Source organism: Pongo pygmaeus, chromosome 12 (assembly GCF_028885625.2).
Source record: "Pongo pygmaeus isolate AG05252 chromosome 12, NHGRI_mPonPyg2-v2.0_pri, whole genome shotgun sequence".
NCBI lineage: Eukaryota > Metazoa > Chordata > Mammalia > Primates > Hominidae > Pongo > Pongo pygmaeus.
In genome coordinates this window covers 77,627,501-77,640,881 of record NC_072385.2, presented here as the reverse complement: position 1 = coordinate 77,640,881, position 13,381 = coordinate 77,627,501, and the positions used below count along the sequence as shown (strand labels likewise).

Below are 13,381 nucleotides of genomic sequence, written 5' to 3'. Positions count from 1 at the left end.
AACCACTAAACAGCATTGCCTCATCTCACAAGTTTGTGCCATGAACTTAAGGAGGAGCCCTATAGAAGATATAGGTATCACTTACCATCAGTCATTGCCATAGCCAGAACAAAAATTAGAGTCCACCTACTGACAATTTAAGAATAGTTATATGATTGCATATTTGTAGGTTTTATAGAGATGTATATCCTGTTTTCTTGTTAATATGTCCCTTTTTCCTTTAGATTGCATACATCATGTCCTTGGTTCAGGGATACAGTCTTAATCAGGACTCATGGCCACCCATGTTTAGGAATCGGAGTACTGGCGATGACAGTAAGAAGAGTGAGAAAAGTAAAATAGAAATACTAACTTACCCTAGAGGCAGAATGTATATTTTTGATGTTTTCTTTTCACTGCTTCCCATATCCCATGTGAAGTATTCTGACCCTGCCCTCTGATTTATATAGCAGAAGTTAAGATTAAGTTAAGGCATTGCTTCTCAGACTTGAGGAAGCATCAATATTATGGGATTGTTAAAACAATATATAGTTATATGTTATATAACTATATGTAGTTATATTGTTGTAACAATATATTTAATTGTCTTACTATAACAATATATGTTATATAATATATTGTTAAAACAATATAATCCCAGAACCAGATTGCTGGTCCTGGCCCCAGAGTTTCTGATTCAGTCAGTCTGGGGTGGGACCTGGGAAATTTGCAATTCTAATAAGTTACCTGATGATGCTTGATGCATCTGGTCTAGGGACTACACTTTGAGAACCATTGAATTAGGGAGGTGTGTAGCACAGTCTTGCTGCAGAAGAGTGATCATACTGATCTCTTTATCCTTCCACCTCTAACGGTTGTCATTCAGTTTTTATGAAGCAATTTTAAGAACACTTTCTGATTGTGTATGAATCAGATACCTATAAATACTGTTCACAAATGCATATTAAAATGACATAAATTGACTAGAAATTCAATGGCTGCAGCATATTGAAAATTAAATTACGAAACAATGCTAGATTTTTTTTTAGAAGTAAATCAATTACTTCTATATACTGCATCGGCTTGTTTGAAAAATAATTGTCTCCCCTGTAAACTCAACTCTTATCCATTTATATAACTTAAGAGAATTTTCAGGTACTTGAGGTAATTAACAACTAAAAACAATAAAGAACTGTAAGCAGGCTAAATGCCCATTTTTCTTACTGCTTAAAGTACTTTTTTTAAGGTTAACATCATAATTTACTCAATTATAGTCTTCCTTTTGCAAAATATCTATTTTCTGAGATCACAGGTCTTCACTGGGCTGTATAATTATATGGAAGAAAAATTAGGCATTTCCTCAAAAAACTAACCCATGCAGCCAGCAACCCTAATGACATTAATGAGAATCAACAAAAGGGCAGTGTTTGAAAGCTGTTTGGTAATGACAATGCCAGGTATCTAAGCCACTTGGTTACACTATGATTTTCTAATTCTCTTCTGGGTATAAGATCACTTAAGTTTAAAATGAGAGAAGTCAAAGAAAGATATCCCTAGCATCTGAGAAGCTGTATATGTTACTTCAAGTTCCTCTTTGCAAAGGTAGATGTACAGATAATAACTTCTTCCTTTTTCAAAAGAGTAGTTTAGTTACCCTTATGTTTATGAAGAAATATGTAGAATATAAATGGATGATGCCTAAGACTATAGAGGTTTTTAAATTTGAACCCTATGTACACTGTAATTTGTTCCTTTGGACTTTACAGGAGGCAAATATGTATTTTTTAGTGTTCCAATCACTCCTATATCACATGTAATAATGACAAAATAAAATGATTGAAAATATAGCTGAAAGTTGGAAAAAATAAAAATTTTAGCAAACCGAAAAATTTATAGGTGAAACATAGTATTTAATTTGGCTGTGTGGTGAAATTTTTTCTAGGTGGGAATGTGAAAAGATTGCTAACTTTCCCATGGTATGACACATATGACACACAACTAAGTGTGCAGGTTCTAATGTCCAGGAATCCTACACATAAAACATCTAAAACAATGTAGAAACTTGCTCATTGGCACACTAGCAAATGGGATCCCGACAACTGCAAAGAAAGACTCTGTCCAACTACTTAAAAATCAATGCAGTTTGTCTTTTGAAAGTACAAAACAAATTGTAAAAATAGTCTCACTGGACAAGCAATGCCTCAACCTGAAAAAATGGCTCTAACGTTAGGACTTCTTCACTCTTGTCTGTGAGGTGCAGGCAATTTGGCTATGTGGGTATGCTAGGGGCTCAACCATCCTATTTGCCTGGGACAAAGGCATTTCCAGGAACATGGAGCTTTTGGTTTTGAAACCAGACAGTCCTGGTAGACAGAGATGGTGGAAACCCTAGGGTATGTTTTTTTCGTATTTCTCAATGATACTTTATACAATATAAGCCAGGTACTGTACTCAATTTGGTTTTACAATCAACTTTATTGGGCATTTGTACTGAGTTCATTTCTTGATGGCACAGTTTCTTTACCAAGTTAGTAGTCATGCTTGTAAGTCCTGACAGGGTTTAGTAGTGGCTTAATTACCAGCTATGCAAAATGCCCTGTGTTTTAATTTTTTTAAAGTTCAATTAAACAAACAAGTTTCTTCAATTAGGGAAATCAATGCTTTCTCTTTCTTGTCAGTTCCCAAATGACTTTTTTTTTTTTTTTTAATACAGGAATGGAAGTCTTAGAAAGTTATATATGATTTTAAAAAATCCTTTCTCAACTTCATCTAGTGATTTCTAACTCCATCTCCTTTAGAAAGATTATATAGAGACTATTGCCAGGCACAGTGGCTCAGGCTTGTGACCCCAGCACTTTGGGAGGCTGAGGTGGGCAGATCACCTGAGGTCAGGAGCTCGAGACCAGCCTGGCCAACATGGTGAAACTCCATCTCTACTAAAAATACAAAAATTAGCAGGGTGTGGTGGTGCGCGCCTGTAGTCACAGCTACTTGGGAGGCTGAGGCACAAGAATTGCTTAAACCCAGAAGGCGGAAGTTGCAGTGAGCCAAGATAGCACCAGTGCGCTCCAGCCAGGGTGACAGCATGAGACTCTGTCTCAAAAAAAAAGGAGAAAGATTATATAGAGACTATGCAATAAAGGTGTAGAAAACTAAAGTGAGCCATCAACAGATTATAATATATTCCCCATTCATTCAACTTCTTTTTTGTGTAGATGAGTATCTGTTGTCTTTGAGGCAGATGATATCTAATGGAAACAATTAATTTCGAAAACTCTATCTATACATGGCTCCAGGTATGTAACAATGAAATGATCTTCATTTTATAGATACCAAGAATAATGTCAGTCATGGGAAACTCCCAGCGTTACTGGCTCCCACAGCATGATCCTCATTTAGCAAAAAATTACATGAAAAAAACCTGCTCACTGTGACCTGATCTTTGAATGTTATGTTGCATTTCAAACTCCTTGTTTTTGTACAAAACTGAAAACCCCCCCAAAAATACATGAAGAGGAGTAAACATATCATGTTTTCATTAAACAGTTAAATGCACAGCTGTTTAAAGGATATATTTATAAAATAGTGTACATTTAAAATATCTAGTGGTATTATTTAAATTATTTAGAAGCCATCTGTGACGGGTATAGTGCATTCAAAGGCACAATTGATTTGAAGACTGAAACACAGTACAGATTTCAGTTCTTACATTTAAAATGTCCTCAGTTTTAGGTTATATAATGATAAACTATACCTGCTAAAAAATATACATAGAAAAAAGAAATAATTTTTATGCAAATAACACTCATCTGTAAGATTCATTTATTCTATCCAGTAGACCATAGGAAATGTGTCTGGATTACTGGGAATAAATATGCAACATTTAAAAGGGAGTGGAGATCTTTATTAAAACAGAAGACTCCTCAAACTCCATGATGATGTCAATAATATAGGTCCTTAGAGCACATTATTGTTCTAAACAGAGGTCCCCATACTTCCACAATGGTTATAAAACATTACTTTGTGCTGCTGGCCTGGAATGAGAATGTCATACATCTGCAGGCAATTAGAAGAAGCTGGACTGCATGTTTGATTAGCTCAATAAGAAACGGGCACAAGTGTGACTTGACTTATGTTAGTCAAATTCCCTAGACAGATTATCCTGTTGTTATCATATGAAATAACCCCCTTTTATCAACAATTAAGTAAATCCACATTTATGGGCACTTTGCAAAATTGTGAGGTGGGAAGAAATCCAACTTAAGCCTTAAGCCTTCCAAAAAACTTTTAACCCTGCTTTCAATGGTATAGACACCAATCCCAAATTTTAGAAACTGGCTGAATTACACAGAACAATTTGGGTTGGAAATAACCTGCGTGCACACAGTCAACAGGTATGTATTTAGCATATTCCATAAGCAAGGCACTTAATAGTCTACTTATAACTAAAAAAAATTCCCAAAGAAGAAAGAACTATAAATGTTTTACTATGTGAAACGTAACTTACTTTGTTAGGTAGTCTAAATATTTTCGAGAAAAGTTAAATAGGATTTTATTTTCATTAATCACAGTACAGTTTCTACCGTAACCAATGCATGTTGTAAGTCTTGAATATATTTTATTCTAGGACCTCTTCATTTAGTTCTGGGCATTGTTCTTGAATTCAACCATAAATGTCAATGACGGTCTACAAACTACTTTGGGAAATGACTCATTCATTTATCTGGTTTTTTTTCTCCCAAGTACCATTAAAGTATACATCTAAAGTATTCAAAATAATTCAGTATATAAAAGTTGATACTTAAGAATTTTTCAGCAAAATTTTTTGATTTTGGGAAAAATACCACCAAACTTTCCAGTCTAGTTATGTAACTAAATAACACAATTAAAAATTGGTCTATCTTAAATAAACTCAAGATTTTTTTTACCAGTATTAACCCAAATACATGTATAAGAATAACCTCATCATTTTATCTCCTTGACATAATCCTTAAATTCAATATCAGAATATCAAGCAGATGCTGAAGCATTCATCATCAATACTGGAATTCTGACTCATGACAGTAACACGAAACAGATGCTAATACGATGCACCCTCTGAAAAGTGACACCATCACAACATGGGTTAGGTCTTGATGTGGGGTACTTAAAGCTTACAAACAAAATATGAAATAAATAAGAGTCAGAGCATGACAAGTTTCCTTACTTCATTTTTTTTTTTTTTTTTTTTTTTTGAGACAGAGTCTCACTCTGTTGCCCAGGCTGGAGTGCAGTAGCATGATCTCGGCTCACGGCAACCTTCACCTCCCAGGTTCAAGCAATTCTCCTGCTTTAGCCTCTCTAGTAGCTGAGACTACAGGCATGTGCCACCATTCATAGAGAATTTTTGTATTTTTAGTAGAGATGGGGTTTCACCATGTTGGCCAGGCTGGTCTAGAACTCCTGATCTCAGGTGATCCGCCTGCCTCAACTTCCCAAAGTGCTGGGATTACAGGTGTGAGCCACCGTGCCCAGCCCCTTGCTTCATTTTTAAGCCATTTAAATTCGAGTATCTTTTACACAGAAGATAAAACTAAACACGGGTGAATAAGGGGCAGCATCCCAGGGCACAAGAAAATGCATCTTTCATTTAATGTAGCAGCTCAGTGGTCTCTACTGAAACCCTTGGTGTTAAGGGAGGAAGGTGCTTTCTTCCTTACACATGACCAGTTAGAAAGTAAGAACTGCTGGACCCTTTCATTGGCCCACGTGTGCCATACACGTATGTGGTGGTGACATGGAGTTCTGCACTATGGGGTCTACCTAATCAGCCTCTGGCAGGGAGAAAGGAGTTTGGAGGCTCCTATGGCCCCATTTCAGTAACACAATCTCCACACCAGGCTGCTCTGAAACGGTTTGCTAAGAAGAAAGGGAAACAATCTCATAGCACAGTTCAGTTAGCTAATATCCTACATGTCTTCAAAGCCCCAGATTCTTATCACTTTGCTAATATGAGCCTACAGCTGTTTCTAGAATACACAGTGATGTGTATGCTCTGTGAAAATAAACAGAAAAACCTAGGCAAATGATGCCATGGTGCAAGTGATATAAGTGAAATGTAGTCAAATGAGAGCTTAAAAGAGATATAAACGTGAGTGGGGGAGAGTCCCTCCAAGGTAATGAGAAGCAGGAGCCCCATTTCTTTATTCCTGAATGAGGAAAATAAGTCTGTGGCAAGTTCAATGAAAAGAAACTTGAGAAACCAAAGGGGTACATCTGCAGAGTAGCTTGACAGCATAATTTCAAATTCCCAATGAATAACCTGACGGCGACTTTTGCCAGCTGTGACTTTGGCACTCGCCTTCCTGGGTTGGAAGGTCAGCTCTGCACTTAGCACCTGTGTGACCTCTGGTTCTCAAACTTGGCCACACATGAGGAACTGAAAAAAAAGCCGATGTGTGGAACCCACCTCAGAGACTGTGATTTAACTGGGCTGGGGTGTAGCTTGACCATCGAGAAGTTTTAAAGGTTCCCAAGTGACTGTAAATATGGGCAGCTAGGGTTGGGAACCACTGATGAACTTTCTAAGCCACAGTTTCCCATTTGTAAAGCAATGATGACACCTACAACAACTACCCTTTAGGAATATTGTGATGATTAAATATAATGCAGACAAAGCACTTAGCATGATGTCTGGCACGCGAGAAGTCCTTAATAAATTATCATCATCCTCACCACGAGGTGCACTTGGGCAAAAGCTTTCAATGGTTAGGAAAATAAGTTATTCCTACCTTGGCACACGTTGTGTTCACTTTGCTCATAGCCTGCTGCACACTGGATACGGTGGGAAGGGTTGGAGGGAATGCGCTGAGGGTCAGCTGGGTTCCGCCGGATGACAAAGTTATTTCGGCCAGGCTGCACTTCAGGGCCTGCGACTGCAGCAGCACTGGCCACAAAACCACCCCCGGGCAACACTCCACTGGTTGCCATGCTGCTGGCAGCTACAACCCCGGTGGTTGCCCCTGAGGTTCCTTCTGCTGGTGGTGTTTCCTGCTGAGGCTGTTCATTATTGACAATAATCTGGGCTGTTTTCGGAAGGCAGAGGTATCCTCCATAGTGGTTGACACATTTCATTCCACCTTTACAAGCATCTGGGACAATGTCACACTCATCAATATCTGTGGTCAGTAATAAAATAAGTCAGGAATCTTCTAAGAGGGAAAAATCAAACATGTAAATATAATGCTCATGCCTTTTTGGTATAACACAGACAGGACAGGAAGAGTGACACAAGAGACACAAATGATCACATGGAAGTCTTTGAAGCTGGCTCACCTTTGCATTGCTGTCTCACAGGATCCCACTCATATCCGTCAGTGCATTGCTGTGAAGAAAACATCAAAGGTGGGGCCAGGAAACAGTTAATTGGTGTGTCCATTCCCTAAGAAAGCACTCTAAAAGCTTCATTCTTATGGCAACAATCCTTGTGCTAAAGTCCTAGATATATGATGAGATGGGTGGTTTAACATTCTATCACTTTTTTTTTAAAAGACAAGTCTGTGCATTGGACAGCTTCGGGGGTCCATTCTCAATCATCAGCTGCCTAAACTCTTCTGTTCTTTTTGGTACAGTTGCCCAGTACCATCTTCTTTTCTGTTTTAAGACTAATCTCCAACTTCTCTGACTGCTCTTTATTAATTTGCCTTTTTTCCCACATTGTAAATGTTAAAAAAAAAAAAAAAAGACCAAATTCTCTCTCTTTCCTCGCCCTCTCCCCTGCCCCCGCCCCCAACCAGCCCTGGACTCTTCTCTCTCTCTCTAAATCCTCTTACAGCATTCAAGCACCTAGCTTTCGTTATCATTCTTACCTCCATCTCTCACCCTGACCTGCTCCCTAGCTTCAGCTCCTAAGGAACAGAGGTGTTCCTCTTAGCAGTTCCCAGCTTCAATCTCCTCTCTGGTTCACCCACTGAACAAACAGCCTATGGATCACCTTCTGAAACCAGGCAGTTTTAGGGCCTGGGGATGCAAAGATGATGCAGACTTTGTCCCTGTCCTCAAGCAGCTCAAAGACCAGAAGAGGAGACAGATAGGTAGACAAGTTGCAGCAAGATGGCAGGTGCCTTCTACAAGTGTATGCAGGAAGGAGTGATGGACTCTGCCCGGGGGCATGGGTGAGCATGGCAGGGCAGAAGGGAAGCATGACAGAGGAGGTGACAGTGAATCAGGCTTTACAGGATGAGCAGGATTTTTCCAGGTGAATGTGGGAATTCTAGGAAGAGAGGCTATTGTGACAAAGGCATAAAATTGTTGAAAAGGCAAGGAGATGCAAGGAGTTCTGGGTAGGTGGAGGATGAGGTTACAGAGGTAGGCAGGGCCAAAACAAGAAAGCCTTTCTTTAGGAATGGAAGCCTGAATTCTACCCTGAAGGTCAGTGAATCTCAAGCTTTATTGTGTCTAAGGATCACTCAGGGTGCTTGTTAAAATGAAGATTCCTGGGCCCACCCAAAGGATTTGATTCTGTAGGTCTGGGTAGGGGGCCTGGAATCTAAATTCTTAGCAAGTATCCCAGGCGATTCCCATATAGGTTGTCTAGGAACTACTTCTTGAGACATGTTGCTATAGGCGATAAGAGGTCTCTGAAGAATTTTTAAGCTCAGGAAACAATCTGATCAGATGCTTATTTGAGAAAGTCACTGTAAGGAAGAAGCCTAAGGAAGGATTGAGCAAAAGTGGAGTAAACAAACAAATAAACTTAAATTCTTTTAATATAACTGAGAGCTGCTTATGTACACAATGGATGCTTGACAAGGAAATAGCTGAATGGAAGCCCAGAGATCCATTTAGATATTTTACTGATGTCTGAAATTTACTGGAGCAAGAACTAAATTCACTTTGACTCTCAGACTAATTTTTTTCTTGTTTCCCAAACAGTGTTCAAGGTACCACTACCTTTTTCGAAACCCAGGATTCCAACTTTAACATCAGTGCTGAATGCTCCACTTATTTTCCTTCCATCTCTGCTGACTTTGTGTCCATTTCTACCACGTCTACCAAGGAAGCCTTTTGCTGGCCCATGAGTAGGCAAGGCCCTGCATCTCTACATGCTGCATACAGACTCCATGATCTTTCTTCTGCTCTTGGTTATGTTGCTCCTCTCTCTGAGACCTCACAGTGACCTGGCAGATCTCTCATCATCACCATCTCTGGGTTCTTTCCACTGCCCAGTTCCAGCTGATCTGACCTTATCACCACCTGGATTGGTCTCAGGGGCTTTCAGCTCTAGCTTTTGATTATGCCACTCTCTGACTCAGGTGCCTCTTCAGCCTTTCTAGATCAATCTAACCAAGGTCATCACTTCCTTCAAGAACCAGCACAGAGTTCTGTCTCCTCTAATATGCCGGCACCAACATTAATCACCTCCTTGTTTTTCTATTTCCTTGGCAATTTGTATAATCTGTATAATAGTATCATTTGTCCTTGCTTAGGAACTTTGTAGTTTTCCACACTGTCTTCCCAGGGTAAATTCTCCAAGAGGAGGCTGAATTTTCTTAGTAAACAAATAAATTCTTTTAATAGTGATGAGAATTGCTTATGCAGATACTTGTTGAGTAAATAGCTGAATGGACACCATCTTTAATATGGAAGAGGACTATGAGGCTATTTTGTGGATACGAGCCCATTCTTCTGAAAAGTATCTTTCAAGCCAGGCAAAAATGGCAGTTCACTTGAATAATTTGTATGATAAATAGAGAAGACTTGCAGTTTGTTTTAGGTATTTACGTCTAGACATTTAATGTCAGTGTACTATTAAGTAAGCCTAGACAGAGTTTAGCTTCACCACTTGGCTATGTAGTCCTAAGCTAGTTAGACACTCTCTCTGATCTTCAGTTCTACCATTAGTAGAAGGAAGACGATGCCACTTACCTTACACATTGCCGCAAGGATCAAAGGAGATCGTGTCTCCACAGTGAGATACTCAAAAATAGTTATTATCTTGTCATTTAACCATGAATTATTAGGCATACAAAATTTAAAGGAGAATAGGCCCAATCTTAGCACAAAAGGGTATCATATCTGGAAAATTTGTTTCAGTAATAATGAACCCTAGTTAGTGGTCTTAAAACTATCATGTTTAAGCCACAGGGAACCTTCTCTGGTAAAAATGAGTAAGATTTAGGTGATTAGCAAAGGGAAGGGCATAGAAGATAAGCAACTGGAAAAGAAGTAAAATCTTTTATGAGATGATTATAAAAGTGGGTAGTGAATTTAATTTTAGCTCCCTGAGAAGGCAGTAAGTTTAGTCTGAATAACAAAACATTTTCATTTTAAGATAAACAGCACATGCCTTCATTTTTCTTGCTTTATTTATCTTCAGCAGAGGAAGCAACTGCATTTAACATGGAGTTAACAAAATATTTGTATTAAGCTATTTTATTTATAGTGGATCTGAACAACACAAAGGAACATTTGCCAGATGAATACTAACATTCTAGGGATAATGTGGTACCAAAAAGTGAGATAATGTTTATTATCAGTAATTGACATTAGTTCATTTTTAAGAGTTTTCTTTTCAAAAATTTTTCACATTCTTTCGAGTAGGATTACTTAATTTTAAACTGGGAGCAGTAGAAAAATGTGTTTTTCATATTCCAATCCAGGACAAATGTCATTTGCCTAACACTGATTAAAGACAAGAAAACACAAAACAGAGGTGCAAACAAACTCACCAGAAGTGAAGTCAGTACTGTCCTTCTCTGTTCTCACCACAACTATTTGTAGCAGTGGGACGGGTCAGATGATCTTTTTAATATTTTATTAAACATTGGTTACACCTATGCAGCTAACTAATCAAATATTACTTGGAAATATCAGAGATGCTAATTAGAAAATGCAAAACGGAGTTGCACACATTACGTTTTAAAACCACTTTAGCCAGTATGCATCCTGGTAACACATAAACTGTGTCTGCCTTTATTTCTTAGAATTATCAAGTTATACAAAAAGAATGAATATATAGCCTTTGTAAATTCAGTAAAGGCCACTTACATGAGAGTGTGTGTCATGTACACAAAGAAGGCCATGTGTCTTTATGGTGTTTGACGTTCTTACTTGACTTGAGTCTTATTCTGCACGTATTGGTTTTATCTGCATGTGGTAGGAATCCAGGTTTTCCAGTTCCTTACACTCATTAATTTGTTGAATGTTTTGGAAACATGTAACTTTCTTTGGTTTTAGTTTTTGAACGGATCCTATTTTTAGCCTTGCACAAATGATTACATGTTGGTTCCTATCTTAGGTGGTGAGCCGAATGAACTTTTGAAAGGATCAAGGGGGCAATTTACAACGAATCTTAGATACGAAGCATGAATGAAGTGTTGTTTAATTTATCACCCTCCGCAGAGTATAGCCCAAATACACTGGCAGGGGTGTGTAAGGTCTTTTTTTTGTCACAGAATCCCGCTGAACCGTACTTATTTCAAATTCCATCACCCCTTACCGTGTACGTGATGGTTTCTTCGGTGTCCTGTGACTTGACCAGCGCCAGAGTCAGCATAGTTAGGAAAAGGGCTTTCAACATTGTGAATCTCAAAGAAAATACAGGACAAACTGATGTTTAGTATCTGCTGCGGGGAAAGTAACAAAACTTTAGCAGTGAGCACAAGCGAGGAAAGGAGGGTGGGTGAGGCTGAGGCTCCACCATACTCAACTTCCAATCTGCTTTCTCATCTCCCCTCCCCCTCCTGAACCTTCTCGGTAGCCAACGAACGAGGCAGCAAAGACGTAAAAACTGCTGTAGAATTGCATTTCACGTTACTCCATCCTGCTACGCTGTTTACATACAAAAGACATTCAGCGTGCATTTTATACTGCACCTACAAAGCAGGCTGCAGAAAGAGGGGTTCGAAAGGAAAAAACAGTAATCCATTTCAAAGGGGACGGTGCATTTCCTGCCCCCCAATCCCACACCCCCGGGGACTGGAGGTGGGACTGCAAAACTCTGTTCTCTAGAACGTTAAGGCTTCCCAGTATTCTCACCTTGAGCTAGCAGAGTTCCTTGCACAGCACAGCAAAAATACCTGCGAGCCAATATGAATTGCCTTGGCCTCAAGCTTTTTATTTCTTAAACAAAATAACAAAACAAAACTCAGAGAGCAATCTCCCAGTTCTAGTAGAATACTAGACCTTCTCACATGTCTCAGAGCTTCTCACATCCCCCAGCACAAACTCTCAAAGTGGCATTTCCACGCCTTTTTTTGCGCACAGCTTTGTTTAAAAGTCCCAGGTTGTGTGGAGGGGCAGCCCAAAGCGACTGATTCTCTTTTGTCTTATCAGTCTCTGGGTCCCCGACACGCTACCTTCGGTTTCAGGCTGCTTAGGACCGGAACCAGGGATCGCACCGCAGCCCGAGGTACCAGTTTCGGGCTGGCGGCCTGGCCCGGCAGGGAGATGAGGTCCCCTTTCTTAACAGCAAGCTAACGCGGCGGACCCCTGGAGCCGCTCAGCGTCCCAGCTTCTAACCAGCTCCTATGGAATCCAGGTGCGGCTTAAATCTCGCACACTGGTCCCCTAAACTTTCAAAACCACGTTTATGGGCAAAGCCCTGCCGGCTGGTTGTCGGCGCGCACACACATGCCCATCCCAACAGATGTCACCCGAGTACTCGCACTTGCTGACAGATCGCATTCCGAGGCTGCACACCTCCACCTCCCTCTCTGCCCGAGACACCCTGCACAGTCCCGGGCAGTTCTCGGGTACTCAACACCCCTCAGCTCACCCCACCTCACTTACTCTCCCGCGCGCGGCCCAGTGAGCACTGGGCTCGCTCGGGGCGACCCCCCGTTGGGGGCTCCTACCTGCGCGGCCGCGCTGCGCTCCGGGCCCGGGCAGCGAGGGGAGTGCGCAGGGGAGGGCAGCCCCGTGGGTCTGATCTGGCGAAGTCTGGCAGCGGCCGCGGCTGCAGGAGGAGGAGGAGAAAGGGAGGGAAAGGGGGAGGGCGAAGGGGGGCGGAGGAGAGAGCTGAGGGAGGCGCAAGCGCTGAGCCCAGCGCTGCGAGCCCGGCGGTAGAGCGCGCAGCGCGGCGAGGTCCGTGCCCCCTGCTCCAGGGGCCCTCTCTGCCGCCCCCGCCTGCCCTCCCTTGCCAGCTCCTCGTTTCCCAGACTCGCGGGGACCCCAGGCCAGAGAGGACACGTTGACATGTGATGTCCTGGGTGTGCTTAAGCCTTGGGGATGCTCCTACTCTCTAGTGCGTTTTCTTCTTCTCTGAGGAGGGGAACACAGCATCTCCCTCAGAGACCAGAGGGTTCTAGAAATTGCTGTTACTTTTTTTTCCCAATAAGTGAATGCTAGGAGAGTAAATTAACCCCATTCATAGAACTGTTTCCTTTACCTTTTCTTTCAGATTTTTTTTTTGAGGAGGTGT

The 13,381-nt window shown here is 40.9% G+C and overlaps 1 protein-coding gene across 5 annotated transcripts in view; it reads right to left on the bottom strand.

The window, feature by feature from the left end:
* EFEMP1 (EGF containing fibulin extracellular matrix protein 1) overlaps window positions 1-13,069 on the bottom strand; it is a 57,037-nt gene extending 43,968 nt beyond the window's left edge. Inside the window, exons 1-5 of one of the 5 annotated variants that reach the window (XM_054473846.2) lie at window positions 12,816-13,019; window positions 11,998-12,038; window positions 11,459-11,546; window positions 7,294-7,342; window positions 6,750-7,136 (exon numbers count right to left, since the gene is read on the bottom strand). In XM_054473846.2, coding sequence (XP_054329821.1) covers window positions 6,750-7,136; window positions 7,294-7,342; window positions 11,459-11,539 — 517 coding nt within the window. In that variant the 5' untranslated portion in view covers window positions 11,540-11,546; window positions 11,998-12,038; window positions 12,816-13,019. Of the gene's footprint in view, window positions 1-6,749; window positions 7,137-7,293; window positions 7,343-11,458; window positions 11,547-11,997; window positions 12,082-12,750 lie in introns of all 5 variants that reach the window. The other 4 variants (XM_063648730.1, XM_063648731.1, XM_054473844.2 and 1 more) reach the window with 4 other exon arrangements.
* Between the last annotated feature and the right edge of the window lie 312 nt (window positions 13,070-13,381).